Source organism: Myotis myotis, unplaced genomic scaffold (genome assembly GCF_014108235.1).
Source record: "Myotis myotis isolate mMyoMyo1 unplaced genomic scaffold, mMyoMyo1.p scaffold_m19_p_1, whole genome shotgun sequence".
Lineage (NCBI taxonomy): Eukaryota > Metazoa > Chordata > Mammalia > Chiroptera > Vespertilionidae > Myotis > Myotis myotis.
The window spans coordinates 62375-81850 of record NW_023416313.1 but is presented as its reverse complement, the minus strand read 5'-3'; the positions used below and the strand labels follow the sequence as shown (position 1 = coordinate 81850).

At 49.0% G+C, this 19476-nt stretch overlaps 1 protein-coding gene across 3 annotated transcripts in view; it reads right to left on the bottom strand.

Annotated features, from left to right (window-relative positions):
• Positions 1 to 7387: 7387 nt before the first annotated feature.
• The window catches only part of PIGG (phosphatidylinositol glycan anchor biosynthesis class G), a 31382-nt gene continuing 19293 nt past the window's right edge, over positions 7388 to 19476 (bottom strand). For all 3 annotated transcript variants that reach the window (XM_036326083.1, XM_036326074.1, XM_036326093.1), the window contains 3 exons: positions 10198 to 10507; positions 9439 to 9602; positions 7388 to 8086 (listed from right to left, as the gene is read on the bottom strand). In XM_036326083.1, the coding sequence (XP_036181976.1) occupies positions 7849 to 8086; positions 9439 to 9602; positions 10198 to 10507 (712 nt within the window). In that variant the 3' untranslated portion in view covers positions 7388 to 7848. The remainder of the gene's footprint in view (positions 8087 to 9438; positions 9603 to 10197; positions 10508 to 19476) is intronic.

Genomic DNA, 19476 nt, shown 5'->3' with positions numbered 1-19476 from the left:
GCCACCCTCCCCTGCCTTAGTTTTAAAAACACTTTATTGTTGAAAGTATTACCCATGTCCCCCCCCCCCCCCCCCGTTGACCTCTCCCAGCCCACCCCTGCCCCCCACCCCAGGCCTTCACCACCCTAGTGTCTGTGTTCCTGGGTTATGCACATACGTATACAAGTTCATTGGCTGATCTCTTCCCACCCGCCCACCCTCATAGATCCAAAGACAGAAGCACGGAACGGACTGTCAAATCTTAGTTCTAAATCTAGAAAATGTTACGGGAGCAGTTTGGCTACCACCTCAGAGTGGTTGTGGGTTGTTTCCAGGGAGGTTTTTCTGTTGTTGCTAATCCTCACCCGAGGATATTTTCCCATCGATTTTTAGAGAGAGTGGAAGGGAGGTGGAAAGACACACACAGAGAGAAACGTTGATGGGAAAGAGACACCTCGACTGGCTGCCTCCCACATGCGCCTCGACCAGGGGTTGGGGATCGAGCCTGCAACCACGGTAGGTGCCCTTGATGGGAACTGAACCTTCAACCCCTCAGTCCTCGGGCCGACGAACTGTCCATGGAGCCACGCCGGCTCGGCCCAGGGCGGGTCTGTGGCCCCATCACCCCGGGCGTGTCTGCCACAGGCCTCACAGGTGCTCTGCACGCTTCCCAGCTGCGCATGATGGTGCCGTCTGCACCTCGTCTGGTGCACCAACATTATGTTTTGGGGGTTATTTATTATTATTTAAATATATTTTTATTGATTTTTACAGAGGAAGGGTGAGGGAGAGAGTTATAAACCTCAATGAGAAAGCTGCCTTCTGTACATCCCCTACTTGGGATCGAGCCTGCAACCAAGGTATATGCCCTTGATCAGAATCGAACCTGGGACCCTTCAGTCCGTGAGCCGACACGACACTCTATCCACTGAGCCAAATGTTTGGGGATTGATTTGAGGGGCCCACCTCCCTCAGCACCCCTCACTTGTCTCCTGTTGGCTGCTGTGCGATGGTACCTCACTGTTCGCACCTGCCTTCCCAGTTACTGGGGGAGGTTTGTGCTGTTAGCAGTGTCATCTGCACCCTGGTTCTCTGACTTTAAAAAACAACAGCTTGTTGTTTACTTACTGATTTCTCAGAGCCCCTGACACATATTCTGTCTGGGCACCCCTTTGGGGTTTGCAAATATCTTATCCCAGGGTTTTTAAAATCTGTTTGTGGTATTTTGTCAAAAAGTAAATCACATTAATCTTTTATTGCTTGTCTTCCCTTTTCTTGCTTAAGAAATCCTCCCTACCCCAATCTTTTATGTTTCCTTTTCTTGTAAAAGTCTTACAGTTTTGCTGTCATATTTAGGTCTTTTATCCACCTGGGAGTTTATCTTTGTTTATAATGTGAGGTGAGATCTCATTTTTTATCTTTTGTTATATGTATGTGTGTGTGTTCACCTATCTGTATCTATACACATCTGTCATCTACCCATCATCCACCATCCACCACCCATTACCTCTCCATCTCCTTTATCAGTTTTCCTTTACTGTGTGGATAGCTACTTTCTCTAGCACCCCTTCTCTTTTATCACGGCAAGCCAACTATTTCAGTGCTTTATGAAGCCTATGAATATTAAGCTGTTTGTAACACAGCTCACATAATGATATTCTATATTTACACAATTTTTCTTTTGTTCTTTTTTTTTCTGTTGATCCACGTATCCCACATCTTACTTCACCCAAGTGTTCGCCTTGGCCCTTTCCATCTGCGTTTCTGGTAAGACTGCCGTGAGCTGCGCAGAACTGCACAGGATGCAGACTGGCCTGGCTTTGGGGGTTTGCTCGTTAATTGGGGTAGAATGCCATCTTGACAAACTTGAGTCCTTCCATCTCTGGGTAGAGCTCTCTCTTCCCTTATTTATGTTTTTAATTAAGTTTAATACTTTTCTCTGTAAACACCTTGCTTGGCTTTTTTTAGACTTTCCCGAGATGCATTTTCATTTTTGTGGCCATTGTAAATGTTGTCTTTTTAGAAACTACATTTCCTATGTGTCTGTTGCTGGTCTAAAGACTATTGCTGACCTGGTATAGTGACCTTGTGCCCAGCAACACGCCAAACATTTCTTTACGGTTCTAATAACTTGTCTGTCTCCAATGTCATTGGTGATCAGTGATGGCTCTGTGTCTGGCTTCCTGGTCCCCTGCCTGCGTTCTGGGCGCACGCTCTTGCTGAGCCCCCCAACACGAACGGCCTGGGGGTGGGGACGAGGCCCTCCTCTTGGGTCTACCTTCAGTCTTGAGACATGGGGGCTGCCCCTCTGAACACATGAAGGGAGCTTCCTTCTTTGGCTAGTTTGCTAATAATTTGTTTTTGTTGTTTCCATAAGTGGGCATTCAATTCTAATGTGAAAATTAATAAAGGGAACCTCAAACTGCAACTGGAGTGGGAACGGCCGAGAGAGGAAGCCCCACTTTGTCAATGGCCCCAGGTGCAGCTTTTTTCCGGCCCAGCAACAGGCCCAGCCAATGAAAACGCTGCAGCTCAGCAATGAGAAGCCGTGGCCACCTGACCTCCTCCTTGGCGGAATGAACCTGACTTTTTCTCTTGCCGATGCTGTCCGGCACCTGCCCGTCCTGTCCCTGGAGGTGTCTGCCTGGGGGGTGAGCTGCAGCCCAGTTCCTGGACCATTCACAACCCACGAGTCCCCACATTTAATCAGTTGGGTTTTGTTCTTAGCACTGTCAGTGTCTTTTTCCCCGTTAATTACTATGATCATTTGTTTTCTGTGGTTAAGTTACACTAATACATATTTTGATGTAAATCAAACCAATACTGCATCTGATTGAAAAGTCAGTGATGGTTTTGTTTCCCCCTCCAACTCTGTATTTCCACCACTTCCTTTGCTAATATCCATTTTTTTTTTTTTTTTTTTTTGGAAAAATGGTTGCATTGCTATTCTGTTATTTCCATTTTGGACAGGATTACTGGTTTCTTCCGAGTGAGCCTCAAGATTAGTTTTCTTACCCTCACAAGTTGACACACAACCTTCTCTCCCCACCCTCCCAAAGAGTGTTGTCATTAACAAAAGTCAGTATTCTACTTTATTAAGATCATGGACATTGCTCACAGGTGAGGCATATGGTGGTCCGTGACTGCATGCTTGTTTCTAGGAATTTGTACCCAAGCCATCCCTAACTTTTGACAGAGATGAGAACATGCTGTCCTGATTCAGACGTGCCCACAAACCCAGAACTTCTCTTCCTGTGGCCTCCCTCCGGACACGGCTCTGTGGTCCCTCTCCCAGCCACCGCCAGGGACCTGCCTGCAGGTGCACACGGCACCCAGGGCTCTGTGAGCGGCACGCGGGGCTGAATTCCTGCCGAGAGATGCTGGTCACGTGTTTACAACAGCTTTACTCATAACTGCCAAAACTTGGGAGCAAACAAGATGTCGCTCACTAGATTCTTTCACTGTGTCCATCCAGACAATGGAATAGTATTCAGCACTCAGAGGAAATGAGCTATCAAGCCATGAAAAGACGAGGAGGAACCTTAAATGCATGTTACCAAGGGAAAGAACCCAATATGAAAGACGACATATGGTGGGATTCCAGATATGTGACATTCGGGGAAAAGAAAAACTATAGGGTATCCCCCCAAAATGTATACACACACTTTGAATAGTTATAAAGGCAGTGTTTATTAAAAGACTTTTCATTTTCAGTTGGATGTAAGGGAGGAAGGGACATGGGCCAGACCACCAGCAGCCACAGTGATGCAGACTCCGCTGCACAGAATCCCACAGCAGACACTTCACGGATGCTGTGGGAACACAGAGCACGCCGGGTGGCCAGGGCCCGTTGGAGTGTGGCAATCTTTATCAAAGTGTTCAAGGCCAAGATGCTCTACGCAGGCGCAAGGTACAGCACTCTCACCGTGCACCAGGCAGGCGTACCCTTCTCTAACCCAGATTGCTGCCACTATTTGGCAGAAAGCCTCTTTCGTCTAAATAGTATTAAAGGATGTTACCAAGCTCCTGAGGCTGTGAGCTTAGATGCAGCTGCTATGAGAGGCTGTGGGTCTAGAACAGCAGTTCTCAACCTGTGGGTCGCGACCCCTTTGGGGGTTGAACGACCCTTTCACAGGGGTTGCTTAAGACCATCGGAAAACACATATATAATATCATATTGTTTTTGTGATTAATCACTGTGCTTTAATTATGTTCAATTTGTAACAATGAAATTGGGGGTCACCACAACATGAGGAGCTGTATTAAAGGGTCATGGCATGAGGAAGGTTGAGAACCGCTGGTCTAATGGCTCCTTGTTAGCAATGGCTACATGGCCACTGGCTCCTACAATAAAGACTCTCTTACGTATTCATGACTTGTCATACATAGCTTCTCTACCACCCGGTGCCCCAGAAGGTCCAGCCCCAGGCAGAAGGGCTTGGACCTGACAGTTGGCATAGTAGGGCAGGGTCAGGACCTACTTGGAGCAGTTGGCAGGATGGAGCAGTGAGTGCTTTCAACAATAGTACGGCGAGCAGGGTTCAAGTAGGACTTGCTCTGACAATTGGCACTGTGAGCAGGATGTAGGAATAAATACTCCAATGTGCCGCGCCAGCACAGCCAAGGGTGATCCTGAGTAGGGAGGTGAAAGGATTGAGAAAAGACAGACAAGAGAATGAAAGCTGGGTCTCGGTGGGACGCTGCCTCCCTGATGAGGAGACAGCGCCGGTGCCCACAAGCCGTGTCTTTATTTTATAGCAGATGCCACGAGGCAAAGTAGGGGCGTGATCACGTTGTTTACAGCATTCCTGTGAGTTTCAACCCTACTCAACTACATGCACCCGAACTCTAGCACAAGGCACGTGGGGCTACGTGTTCGGACCATAGGTTCAAGCTTACAACCACAGCCGTTGGCTATACTTGTGCTGGGAGGGCCCTGCCCTCCAGCTGGGGCTTGCACGTGGCAGTGAGAGGACCCTGTCCTTTCATTAGTCTGAGGCTGGAACCTGGCCAAACACCGTACCCGCGCCCCACACTCCAAGAATTAGACCTTGCTCTGACAGATGTAAAGTTCAGAGTCCACATCCATGAATCCTCTTTGAAAAAGATTCAAAAATAGAGGAAAGAAAATAATAGTAAGCAGCGTGGAAAGGCCTGGGGGTGAGCTATGAGCGACTTATCACAGAATTAAAACTGACCAGTTGTGTAGATTACAGCACAAAATTGATGTCATAAATTGTGGTAATAATCCTATAAAAGAATGTGTAAGTGGGGGAAGGAAAAAAGGGTGTGTGATAATTCTGTCATGTTTCATAGCAAGGAGTCCAGGGATATGGAATAAAATAGGAAAGAGTAGTTAATTTTTAAAATGAACATTTAAAAATATTTTTTCTTAAATTTTTAGGAATCTTTTATGAACTAATACTTCTTGTAAGAAGGAACAGTTATTCAAAGTTCAGCACTTTCTCTTTTTCTGTTAAATTCAGAAAAATTGCATTAAAAGCTCTGGATTAAAAATAGCAATAGAGTGGAGCCTGCCGGACGAATGCCCGAGACAGTTCCCTGAGTGTCCGTGATTGCTGCTCTGGGCAGTGATAGTTAAAAATACTCTTGCCCTCACCGGTGTGGCTCAGTGGATAGAGCGTTGGCCCACGGACTGAAGGGCCCCAAGTTTGATTCCGGTCAAGCGCATGTACCTTGGTTGTGGGCACATCCCCAGTGGGGAGTGTGCAGGAGGCAGCTGATCGATGTTTCTAACTCTCTATCCCTCTCCCCTCCTCTCTGTAAAAAAAAAAAAAAAATCAACAAAATATATTAAAAAAAAATACTTTCTTTAAAAAAATGTGTTTTTGCCCCAGCTGGTTTGGCTCAATGGATAGAATGTCAGCTTGTGGACTGAAGGGTACCAAGTTTGATTCCGGTCAAGGGCACATGCCCGGGTTGCAGGCTTGATCCCCAGTAGGGGGAGTGCAGGAGGCAGCCGATCAATGATTCTCATCACTGATGTTTCTATCTCTCCTTCTCCCTTCCTCACTTAAATTAATAAATATATATATTTTAAAATGCGGTGTTTTTGTTGTTTGTGTATTTATGATTAAAAAATTACAATGATACCAAGTCATTATTTCTTAAAAAGAGGGGGCACACCCTGGGGGAGGCCAGGAATCGAGGGAAGAGAGAGGAGACAAGGTGGTAGAGGTTGAGAGAACTCGCTCATTCCTTCTAGATCGCACTGCTCTTAGAATCGGAAGTGTTCAAGGGGCCGGACTGTGAGTCCTGTGGTGACTGTGGAGGAGGAGTGCCTCCTCCAGGCGCCCGGAGGCAGGACCATGACATGGATGGAACCCCACCTGCAGCTGTGCCGGGACCTGGTGCAGCAGATGTCGCTAGGAAAGCCCGTTCTCGCCTGAAAGAATGACCACCTAGGGCTCGGGTTTGGGGACGTGGCAGTCATTTCCTTGAGAACCAAGGGACTGTTGTTGCAAAGACAACTCAGTATGAGCTGATGAACGTTGAGTTTTCACACTAAGTTAAGAGTTTGGACACGTGCACCTGCCCCTCTGCTCCCGGCACTCAGAGCTCTGGTGGGCTGTGGGCGACGGGACGAGTGGTGTGTGGCTGTGCATCACGACCCGTGTTGCCACGTCATTCTCCAGATGAGAGTGTGATGGAGCCACCCCGGGGGCGGGTTCCCTCAGGCACAACCAGGCAGTGCAGTCCGGTGCAGCCCAGAGCCGGTCACAGTGTGGCTTCAGACTGCACAGCACAACGAAGCTTCCTTTTCAAAATAACTTTATTTTGAAGAAGTTTAAGTCTCACAAGAAGTTGCAAAAACAGTACAGGAATCCTCGTCCCACACCCCAGCTTCCCTGAGGCATTTAAAGCTACAGGACTTGTCGACACCAGCGTGAAGCTCAGTGCACCCACTCACCGCTTGCCTCTGGCGCACCTTCGAAAGTTTCAGTGCAGCATCAACACAGAACACCCACCATGACCACAAACGGACCCACACCCTCCTGTCCGGCACCAGGCGGTGTGCCCCGCACCTGCACACAGCACAGCAGACTGAGCGCAGAGCCCAACCGTCCCCACTGAGCCAGACACTCAGGAGATTTGCAAAAATATAAGATAATGCCACTCTTGCCTTGACCGGTTTGGCTCAGCGGATGGAGCATCAGCCTGCGGACTCAAGGGTCCCCGGTTCAGTTCCAGTCAAGGGCATGTACCGTGGTTGCGGGCACATCCCCAGTAGGGTGAGTGCAGGAGGCAGCTGATCGATGTTTCTAACTCTCTATCCCTCTCCCTTCCTCTCTGTAAAAAATCAATAAAATATATTAAAAAAAGAGATAATGCCACTCTTCTTGCTAATTTTTGTGTGTGGAAAGTAGTTATTTTTCTTAAAAATATATTAAAGTTTATATCTTTATTTTTAAATGAATAAATTGTTTTGAAGTGTCTGTTTTAATTTTCGATGCCGTCAGTGCTGACAGCTGTGGCCCCATGAAGCCGAGGTCCGGGGCCCTCGGGTCGAAAGGGTCGAGCCTCTGAAGGTCGTACACGCGACACCCTCGCCACCTTGGTATGCACCATGTAAACACACAGGGTTGGTCACAGCCTGACGCATCCAGAGGCAATCAGACGTCCAGCAGTTTCCGTAGTGACTGTCCACAGGGGAATAGGATTCATATTCAAATTAAGTATTTTAAAGTGACCTTTTATTAGCCACTTACTACTGAACTCAACGTCAAGTATAGTCGTCCCAGCAATTGGAGCTACTCACCCACACTGTAGGACTCACCTCTTCTTTTTAGAATAATCTTGAACTTACACCTACTTTTATGAATCAAACCCATGAAGTAAACAGTAGCTTTAACAATGCGCTACTTTCCCAGCGTCCACCTTGGCGCCGGCCCGGTCCACGGCGGTGAAGCCCAGGCAGAGGGCGGCTGTGACGAGCAGGTGCATGCCCTCGTAGAGGAGCTTCGGGGAAAACACGCTCCATATGAACAGGTGGTAGCGCAGGGCCGTCACCAGGACGACGTAGGCGGACACCGGGACGGAGCTGAGCAGCGCGTAGCAGAAGCAGGCGCGCCTCAGCGCCGAGCCACTGCGGGTAAAGGGAAACGGGGTTAGTGCACCGCGCTCCGTCCCGGGGGCATTAAGTGACTGACGTTTGTATTTTGAAAACGAGGAGGTAATTCTTGCTCCTGGGCCTGGTCAGTCTGGAGGGCAGAGGCGCCTGAGGAGATGAGGCTGCGGGCAGATACCTCCTGTCACGCCACTTCACGCCCTATTTTGCAAAAGTATCTATTTAAAAACGATATGCACACACTGCAATACTATCATGTATATTATAACTTATAGACAATGAAAAGAAAACCACACAAGACTATCATCAACTATACGCCAACAAACTGAACAAACTAAGAAATGGATAAACTCCTAGAAACGTACGATCTTCCAAGTCTGAGTCAAGAAGAATCTGAACAGACTGCTAACTACTCATGTAATCAAAGCAGGAATCAAAAAACTCCCAACAAACAAAAGTCCTGGACAGGATGACTTCACAGGTACATTTTAGCAACACTTAAAGAATTATTCACATGCATTCCTCTTAAACTATTTCCAAAAATTCAAGAGGAGGGAAGGCTCCCAAGCTCATTGTACGTGGCCAGCATCATCCTCATTCCAAAACCAGACAGAGACACTGAAAAAGAAAATTATAGGCTGATATCCTGATGAACATAGATGCAAAAATCCTCAACAAAATACAAGCAAATCGAGCCCAGCAAGATCACACACCGTGACAAGGGCTAAACAGAGCCCAGAAGTGAGCCCAGGCCACATGGTCCAGGACAGAGGTGATGGCAAGAGTGCACACTGGGTAGACAGTCTCTCAACAAAGGGCGCTGGGAACCTGGACAGACATGTGCGAAACATGAAGCTCGACCACCAACTTACACCACATGTAAGAACCAGCTCAAAACGGATCCCAGACCGAAATGCAAGATCCCGGGCATTAGCACATGCAGCTCTACTCTCAGGCACACGTGGCCCCCACCCGCTCCCAGGGACAGGCCGTGACCCCTGCTGCCCCAAGCCCTGCTCTGTGAGGCGGCCTGACTGGCGCTCTGGTTCACTCTCTGTGGCGGCTCCAGACCCGAGCTCCTGCAGCAAGTCCTTGTACACACGCTGCGGGTCCCACTAGGGATCCAACTGTCAGAAAGGGGACCCCAGGGAGCATGGCACCAACCATGAAGGAGAACTGGGAGAAGCTTCATCGACAGGTGGGCCTTGGCTGCCCCCTGCCCCACGCCTGGGGAGTGGGTCCTTCTCAGACACAGAAACAGGGGCTTCCACAGTCACACTCCAGGGTCACCCCTCCCGTCACCCTGGCAAAGGGAGCTGTGCACTCGAGGGGCGTGGACAGACTGCTGAGGGACAGAGGAGGAGCAGCACCTGTTGGGCTCCCAACTCAGGAAGTTCACCAAGTGGCTGGCCCACAGCACAGGCCCCGCATACGTCGCAAATGCCGTCAGGAACATGGCCGGGACCTCCACGTAGGTGTTCAGGCCCACGAAGCCCGCCGAGATGTCCACCGTGGCGATGTTGTTGGAGTTTCCCTGGAATGACATGGCCACACTCACAACGTGGCCATGTGACCGTGAGAAGCCAGGAGCCCCGGCTGCCCGCCCACCCTCCTGTCCCGGCTGACCCCGGACACACTTCCAAAGATGGCGAGGAGCAAGTGCCAGGTCTGATCGTGGAGAGACTATACAGACGGAAGTCTCTGATGAGCTGCAGCAAGGTCTGCCTTTCCTCAGATCTATCTACTTCACACAGACACGTGACACACCCTCCCCCCTGGGACCCTGTCCAAGGGCTGGAACCCGGAGGTCACGCGGCCCAGGGGCCCTCGCTGGAGGCCGAGGGTTGACGCTGGGCTCTAGGGGATGAATGACTGAAAGGACAGGCGAGCAGGATGGCCACGAGAGCACAGTCACCCCCTCAGCAGATGAAGCTGTGCGGACGGTCTGGCAGCAGCCATGCCTCACGCGACTGCTGCATCATGTCTTACAGACACACACACGGCAGGGGCAGCACCACCACTCTACACTGACAGCTCTTTCACCGAACTAACGGAAACTTCCCAAGGAAAAACTGAAAGATAAATGACAAAAAGTTACTGGTCTACCCACAAAGATAACGAAAACCTACCTGGAAATAGAAGAACGCTTGACCAAACCAATAGTGCATGACGGTGACCTCAGCGGCCCCGTGCCTCAGGGGCCTCCAGATGAACTTGGTCATCATGGTCTGGATCAAGAGGCTGCACACCAGGACGGGAAGGTTATGTGGTCTGAAGAGCAAGGCTGTCAGGAGCACTAGTCCACTGTACACGTCCCATAGACCTACAGTCTTGACCGGGATGCCTGCAGCGAGGACTTGAGACTTAAGCATGTCTTTGATGCCCATGAACAGAATGCCGAGGACAAACACATACACGAAACGCGCTTCAATGATGCCCCTAAGAAAAAGCAAAACAAATGGGCACATATTTCCCCACGAAGACTGAGTGTCTACTCAGCTAACAAGCCCCAGCCCCGCCTGCCGGGCACCCAGTGGAAGCCCAGGACCCCTGTGTGTGCACTCCTCTGACAGAGCTGGCGTACGGGAACCTTCCTCCTCTTGTCCGAGGACGACCTGGTACAGCTCTGCCAGGAACAGCCGAGCTCACAAACACTGAGGCACACCTGCACACACAACGGGCTGGTCCACACCATCTGTTGTTGTGGGCAAGTCAGTCAGGACTCCTGATGCTCGACCGTGTTATCTGCAAATGAAGAGACGGCACCTACACCCCACAGAGGTGTCCGCAGAACTGACCGAGGGACTGCACGTCCAGTGTTTGCGCAGTGCCTGTTGTGAACTGAACATTTCTGCATGTCACCTGCAGCTGTCTGCAGAGGACACTGTTTATGACAACACGCCAAAGAACTTCATCGTGTGAAACACATATCCCTAAACATATTAAAATAAATTTCATGGCCGAAACCGGTTTGGCTCAGTGGATAGAGTGTCGGCCTGCGGACTGAAAGGTCCCAGGTTCGATTCCGGTCAAGGGCATGTACCTGGGTTGCGGGCACATCCCCAGTAGGAGGTGTGCAGGAGGCAGCTGATCGATGTTTCTCTCTCATCGATGTTTCTAACTCTCTATCTCTCTCCCTTCCTCTCTGTAAAAAATCAATAAAATATATTTAAAAAAAAAAATAAATAAATAAATTTCATGCCCGGTCCTCTCCAATTTGCAGCCCCACCCAAGCTGTTGCAACAGCTTTTTCATGTGAATAAGTCTGTTCTGGCTCAGGTTTCAGACTGAGAATAAACAAATAATCTTCCATGTCATAGAAGGGAGTGTAGACAGCCACCATTCTGGCCCATGTGACTTGCAGCTCCCCTGGGGCCACCATTTTGAAATGGCAAAGGTCAACCCCTTCCTTTTTCCTTTAAATTAGCCAACTATGCAAGACTGGGAGCCTAAGCTCTCCCATTAAGAGTGAGGGACAGATCAGGTGCATGAGCAATAAAAGCCCAAGTGGTCGCTGCTCAGCATGTGCATGCTCCCAGCCCCAGTGCATACGCACCTCCTGCAGGAGGAAAGGGACTGCCTTGTTGTCTGGCTTCCGAATGTCCCTTGTATTCTGCTAGGACCCCTGGTTTTGGGGGATCGACTTATTTCAAAGAAGACTTTCCTGCCCTGACCGGTTTGGCTCAGTGGATAGAGCCTCGGCCTGCGGACTGAAGGGTCCCAGGTTTGATTCTGGTCAAGGGCATGTACCTTGGTTGCGGGCACATCCCCAGGGGGTGTGCAAGAGGCAGCTGACTGATGTTTCTCTCTCATCAATGTTTCTAACTCTCTATCTCTCTCCCTTCCTCTCTGTAAAAAAATCAATAAAATATGTTTTTTAAAAAAGACTTTCCTAAAATCTCTCAAACAAGCAGCAGCCGGTGTCAGCATAACCCATAACTATCAATAAGAGGCCCAAGACCCGGCGCTAGCACCAGCCTACCTTACTTCACAGCTTGCCCTCACCTGGCATTTCCAAGCCCAATACAAGTAACAGCCATCTGCAGATAGCTCTGTAGGTCCTGCAGGGTGGCCCCAGGCAGTGGCTGACTGTGTACCACCCGGGAGGCACTAGACCAGCCGTGGGCAAACTACGGCCCGCGGGCTGGATCCATGAATAAAACTAAAAAAAAAAAAAGACCATACCCTTTTATGTAATGATGTTTACTTTGAATTTATATTAGTTCACACAAACACTCCATCCATGCTTTTGTTCCGGCCCTCCGGTCCAGTTTAAGAACCCATTGTGGCCCTCGAGTCAAAAAGTTTGCCCACCCCTGCACTAGACCCAGTACACCTGGCGGACAGTTTCAGACCATAGCAGATTACAACTCTACACATCCACAAGCGACACACTCAAGGGGCAGACTCAGCACCATAGCTCCACTGAACCAAGTCCTGCTCCATAGGGTGTCTCCTGCACAGAAGCTCTCCCACTGTAGTTGCAGCCTGGTCTGCACAGCCAATTCCCATCTATGCAAGACTGGGAGCCTAAGCTCTCCTAAGTCAACTCCTTCCAGTGATGCCAATAGCAATCAAGGCTCAACTACAACAACTAGATACAGAGTTAAAACTAATGGTTATGAGGATGTTCAAGGATCTTAATGAGAGCTTGAAGGAACTTAGTGAAAATGTGAAAGACATGCAAAAGGACCAGTTAGAAATTAAGCATACACTAACTGAAATACAGAATAATTTATAGGGACTCAACAAGAGAGTAGAGGAGTCTGACAATCAAATCAACAATTTGGAATATGAGGAAGCAAAAAACACCCAATCAGAAAAGCAAAAAGAAACCAAAAAACATGAAGATAGCCTAAGGAGCCTCTGGGACAACTTCAAACTTACCAGCACTCGTGTTATGGGGGTGCCAGAAGGAGAGAGAGCAAGATATTGAAAACCTATTTGTGGAAATAGTGACAGAAAACTTCCCCTACCTGGTGAAAGAAACAGACTTACAAGTCCAGGAAGCGCAGAGAGTCCCAAACAAGAGGAACCCAAAGAGGCCCACACCAAGACACATCATAATTAAAATGCCAACAGTTAAAGACAAAGAGAGAATCTTAAAAGCAGCAAGAGAAAAGCAGTTAGTTACCTACAAGGGAGTGTTCATATGACTGGCAGTTGATTTCTCAACAGAAACTTTGCAGGCCAGAAGAGAGTGGCAAGAAATATTCAGTGATGAAAAGCCAGGACTAAAACCAAGATTACTCTACCCAGCAAAGTAATCATTTAGAATTGAAAGTCAGATAAAGAGGAGAACCAAGATGGCGGCATAGGTTAACGCCGGAGTTTGCTGCCTTGAACAACTACTTCAAAAGTGAAACTAAAAAACGGAACGGACATCACCCAGAACCACAGGAATGCTGGCTGAGTGGAAGTCCTACAACTAGGAGGAAAGAGAAACGCATATGGACACTCAGAGGAGGCGCAGTGCTGAAGTCAAATTCTGAGGTGCAGAGTGTGCGGAGCGGGCTGGCGGCGGAGGGCGCGGTTGGCGTTTTCAATCGGGAGGGAGTCGCAGACTCTGAGCTCCAGATACAGGCGAGTCTTTAGGGACCCAGACTCAAATGGGAGAAGCGGGACTGTCTGGTTTCGGTCAGAGCGAGTGCAGCTTTCTCTCCGAGGCTTGCAGCGGGTGCTGGGACTCAGAGAGGCAGAGCCCCTGGGGACAGGACTGACAGCTGCCATAACTGCTCTCTCCGGCCCACCCTGTTGATCCTGTGCGACCCGCCCCGCCCAAGCCCTGCACACAGGCATTTGCCGGATAGCCTCAGGCAAAGGCTAGATTAGCACCTCCCTAGAGGACAGAAGTTCTCTCACTGCAGACACAGCTGATTCTCACAGCCACTTGGCCTGGAGGTCAAACCCTCCCTGGTATTAGCTACAACAATCAAGGTTTAACTATAAGACTACGCACAAAGACCACTAGGGGGTGCACCAAGGAAGCATAACAAAATGCGGAGACAAAGAAACAGGACAAAATTGTCAATGGAAGATATAGAGTTCAGAACCACACTTTTAAGGTCTCTCAAGAACTGTTTAGAAGCTGCCGATAAACTTAATGAGATCTACAAGAAAACTAATGAGACCCTCGATGTTATATTGGGGAACCAACTAGAAATTAAGCATACACGGACTGAAATAACGAATGTTATACAGACTCCCGACAGCAGACCAGAGGAGCGCAAGAATCAAGTCAATGATTTGAAATGCGAGGAAGCAAAAAACACCCAACCGGAAAAGCAAAATGAAAAAAGAATCCAAAAATGCGAGGATAGTGTAAGGAGCCTCTGGGACAGCTTCAAGCGTACCAACATCAGAATTATAGGGGTGCCAGAAGATGAGAGAGAGCAAGATATTGAAAACCTATTTGAAGAAATAATGACAGAAAACTTCCCCCACCTGGTGAAAGAAATGGACTTACAGGTCCAAGAAGCGCGGAGAACCCCAAACAGAAGGAATCCAAAGAGGACCACACCAAGACACATCATAATTAAAATGCCAAGAGCAAAAGATAAAGAGAGAATCTTAAAAACAGCAAGAGAAAGAAACTCAGTTACCTACAAGGGAATACCCATACAACTGTCAGCTGATTTCTCAACAGAAACTTTGCAGGCCAGAAGGGAGTGGCAAGAAATATTCAAAGTGATGAATACCAAGAACCTACAACCAAGATTACTTTATCCAGCAAAGCTATCATTCAGAATTGAAGGTCAGATAAAGAGCTTCACAGATAAGAAAAAGCTAAAGGAGTTCATCACCACCAAACCAGGATTATATGAAATGCTGAAAGGTATCCTTTAAGAAGAGGAAGAGGAAGAAAAAGGTAAAGATACAAATTATGAACAACAAATATGCATCTATCAACAAGTGAATCTAAAAATCAAGTGAATAAATAATCTGATGAACAGAATGAACTGTTGATTATAATAGAATCAGGGACATAGAAAGGGAATGGACTGACTATTCCTGGGGGGAAAGGGGTGTGGGAGATGCGGGAAGAGACTGGACAAAAATCGTGCACCTATGGATGAGGACAGTGGGTGGGGAGTGAGGGCGGAGGGTGGGGTGGGAACTGGGAGGAGGGGAGTTATGGGGGGAAAAAGAGGAACAAATGTAATAATCTGAACAATAAAGATTTAATAAAAAAAAAGTCAGATAAAAAGCTTCACAGACAAGAAAAAGCTAAAGAAATTCATCACCACCAAACTGGAGGAGAAAGAAGGTAAAGAGGAGGAGGAGGAGGAGAAAGAAAAAGAAAAAGAAGAAAAAAAGAAAAAATATGAACAATAAAATGGCAATAAATACATATTTATCAAAAGTTGAATCTAGCCGAACCGGTTTGGCTCAGTGGATAGAGCGTCGGCCTGCGGACTGAAGGGTCCCAGGTTCGATTCCGGTCGGGGGCATGTACCTTGGTTGCGGGCACATACCCAGTAGGGAGCGTGCAGGAGGCAGCTGATCGATGTTTCTCTCTCATCGATGTTTCTAACTCTCTATCCCTCTCCCTTCCTCTCTGTAAAAAAATCAATAAAATATATATATATATATATAAAAGTTGAATCTAAAAATAAAAGAAGGAATTTAATGAATAAAATAAACTGATGAATAAAATAGAATCTGAGGCAGAAACATGGAACAGACTGAAGAATCTCGGGAGGAGGGGCAGTAAGAGATTAACCAAAGATATTCATATTGGAGGCCCAGTGCACAAATTCATGCACAGGTGGGGTCCCAAGGTGGGGAGGGGGACCGGACGCGCTTGCCGATCCAGGATCCGGATCTGTCCCGCTGACGTTTGCACCCGTTGTTGGGAGCCACCTGGCGGCTGCTTTTATATCCTTTCTTCCTTGCGGAGCGTCTAAGGAGGGGAAGCGGCTGTGGTACCCGAGGCCGACTTCCAGGAGGGCAGCACTGTTGGGATCGTGTAGTGGCGCTTGCCCATTCTGCGGAGATGAAACCTGCAGGACTACTGAAGGAGTGAGTGGCTGCTGCCGGGCTGGTGGGTGCCGGGTCGGGTCTGTCAAATGAGTGGTGCTCCCCCTGTGGGAGCGCACTGACCACCAGGGCACAGCTCCTGCATTGAGCATCTGCCCTCTGGTGGTCAGTATGTGTCACAGTGACCAGTTGTAACTGCCACTTAGGCTTTTATCTATAACTAGAGGCCCAGTGCACAAAAATTTGTGCACTCGGGGGGGAGGGGGGGGTCCCTCAGCCCAGCCTGTGCCCTCTCGCAGTCTGGGACCCCTCGGGAGATAACGACCTGCTGGCTTAGGCCTGCTCCTGGGTGGCAGAGGGCAGGCCCAATCCCTAGGTGCAGCCCCTGGTTGGGCTCAGGGCAGGGCCGATTGGGGAGTTGGGGCGCCGGCCCGTCATGCACAGAGCAGGGCGGATTGGGAGGTTGCGATGCCACCCTCAGTCACGCTCAGGGTAGGGCCGATTGGGGGGTTGGGGCACCACCCCCTGTCACACTCAAGGCAGAGTCGATGGGGAGGTTGTGGTGCCACCCCGTCACACACAGAGCAGGGCCAATCAGGGGGTTGGGGCGCTGTCCCCTGTCACACACAGAGCAGGGCCGATCAGGGGGTTGGGGAGCTCCCCCCCCCCCCCCGTCACACACAGAGCAGGGCCCATCAGGGGTTTGAGGAGCTCCCCCCTGTCACTCACAGAGAAGGGCCAATAGGGGAGTTGGCACACCGCCCCCTGTCACACACAGAGCAGGACGGATCAGGGGGTTGGGGCGCCGCCCTCTATCACCCACAGAGCAGGGCTGATCAGGGGGTTGGGGCGCCTTCACCTGTCACAAACAGAGCAGGGCCAATAGGGAGGTTGTGGCCCTGCCCCCTGTCACACACAGAGCCGCAGGCAATCAGGGGGTTTGGGCACTGCCCCCTGTCACACTGATCCTGGTGCCGGGAGGCCTCTCAGCTCCGCTGATCCCAGTGCTGGGAGGCATATTACCCTTTTACTATATAGAATAGAGGCCTGGTGCACGGGTGGGGGTCGGCTGGTTTGCCCTGAAGGGTGTCCTGGATCAGGGTGGGGGTCCCCACTGGGGTGCCTGGCCAGCCTGGATGAGGGGATGATGGCTGTTTGCAGCTGGTCACACACCCTTCAGGGTGGGAGTCCCCACTGGGGTGCCTGGCCAGTCTGGGTGAGGGGCTGAGGGCTGTTTTCAGGCTGGGACTGAAGCTCCCAACTGCTCCTTTTTTTCTTTTTTTATTCTGGGCCAGCTTTAGCTCTGAGGCTCCAGCTCTTAGGCCTCCGCTCCTGAAAGCAGGTATCTGGTTTGTTTCGGTTCTATAATCGAAACTCTGTATCAACTCCAGCTCTGAGATCCCAGCCGGCTGAAAGCTGGTTTCTGGGCGTCTATATTTGTTACAATGTTTGAAACTGCAGGCTCAGAGGCCTGCAGCAGCCGGTGGGGAACGTTGGAGTCCTCCGTCACTGAAGCAAGCAAGCCTCATGTTAGTTTCAAGCTGCCTGGCTGCCGGCCGCCATCTTGGCTGACAGTTAATTTGCATATTGCCCTGATTAGCCAATGGGAAGGGTAGTGGTTGTACGCCAATTACCATGTTTCTCTTTTATTAGTGTAGATAATAAAAGCGTAATATGCTAATTAGACCAGATGTCCTTTCAGACGTCCTTCCAGATGACCTTCTGGATGAAGCCGGGCTGCAAGGGAAGCCCAGGTCCCAGGTGCCAGAGGGAAGCCAGTGCTGGCAGCCAGGGGAAGGAAGGCCTACTCTTGCACGAATTTTGTGCATCGGGCCTCTAATATATATGTGTGTGTGTGTGTGTGTGTGTGTGTGTGTGTGTATACATATATATATATATATATATATAGAGAGAGAGAGAGAGAGAGAGAGAGAGGAAGAGAGAGAGAGAGAGAGAGAGAGAGAGAGAGAGAGAGAGGGGTCTGGTGCACAAAATTTGTGCATGGGTAGGGTCCCTAGGCCTGGCCCATGATCAGGGCTGATCGGGGCCTTCTGGCTGCCAGCCGGAGCCTCCCTTCCCCAGCTGCCAGCTGGAGCTTTCCTTCGTTCTGTGCCACCCCCTGGTGGTGAGTGCACGTCATAGCGAGCAATCGAACTTGTGGCCTCCCAGCTGAACTCCTGAGGGAACACTTTGCATCTTAATAGATATGCGTTACCTATGGACACAGACAATAAGGTGGTGAAGGTCTTAGGTGGGATGGGAACCTAGTGGAGGGGTAATGGGGGGGGGGAAGAGGGGTACTGTAATACTCTCAACAACGAAGGTTTAAAAAATTTCATACAAACAACAAGAAAGCCCACTGCATGGGAGAACAAATTTGCCAATGATATTTCAGATAAGGGTTTAATCTCCAAAATTTATAAGGGAACTCATATAACTTAACAAAAGGAAGATAACAATCCAATCAAAAAATGGGCAAAGGACCTAAATAGACACATTTCAAGAGAACATACAGATGGCTGAGAGACATATGAAAACATGCTCAAAGTCACTAATCATCCAAGAGATGCAAATCAAAACAATGAGGTACCATCTCACACCTGTCAGAATGGCTATCATCAACAAATCAACAGACGACAAGTACTAGAGAGGATGTGGAGAAAAAGGAACACTCGTGCACTGCTGGTGGGAATGCAGACTGGTGCAGCCACTGTGTAGAACAGTCTGGCATTTCCTCAAAATATTAAAAATGGAACTCCCATTTGACCCAGTGATCCCACTACTAGGAATATATCCCAAGAAACCAGAAACACCAATCAGAAAGGACATAGGCACCCGTATGCTCATGGCAGCACAATTTACCATAGCTAAGATCTGGAAACAGCCTAAGTGCCCATCAGCAGATGAGTGGATTAGAAAACTGTGGTACATCTACACAATGGAATACTACGCTGCATTAAAAAAGAAGGAACTCTTGCCTTTTACAACAGCATGGATGGACCTGGAGAGCATTATGCTAAGTGAAATAAGCCAGTCAGAGAAAGATAAATACCTCATGATTTCACTCATTTGTGGAATATAGAGAACTACATAGATTGATGAACAGGGACAGATCCAAAGACAGAAACAGCGATCAGACTATCAATCCCCAGAGGGAAAGTAGGGGAGGGTGGGGGTAAGGGGAAGAGATCAACCAAAGGACTTGTATGCATGCATATAAGCCAAACCAATGGACATGGACAACATGGGGATGAGAGCATGAGTGGGTGGGGGGGGGGGGAGGATGGGGGTTTAATGGGGGGGATGAGGACACATTTGTAATACCTTAATAAAGAATTAAAAAAAAAAAGATAAACTACCTACCAGGTTTTATTCAGAGATCATTTGGCCCCCAACGATAAAATAAAAAATAAAATGGAAAAAAAAAA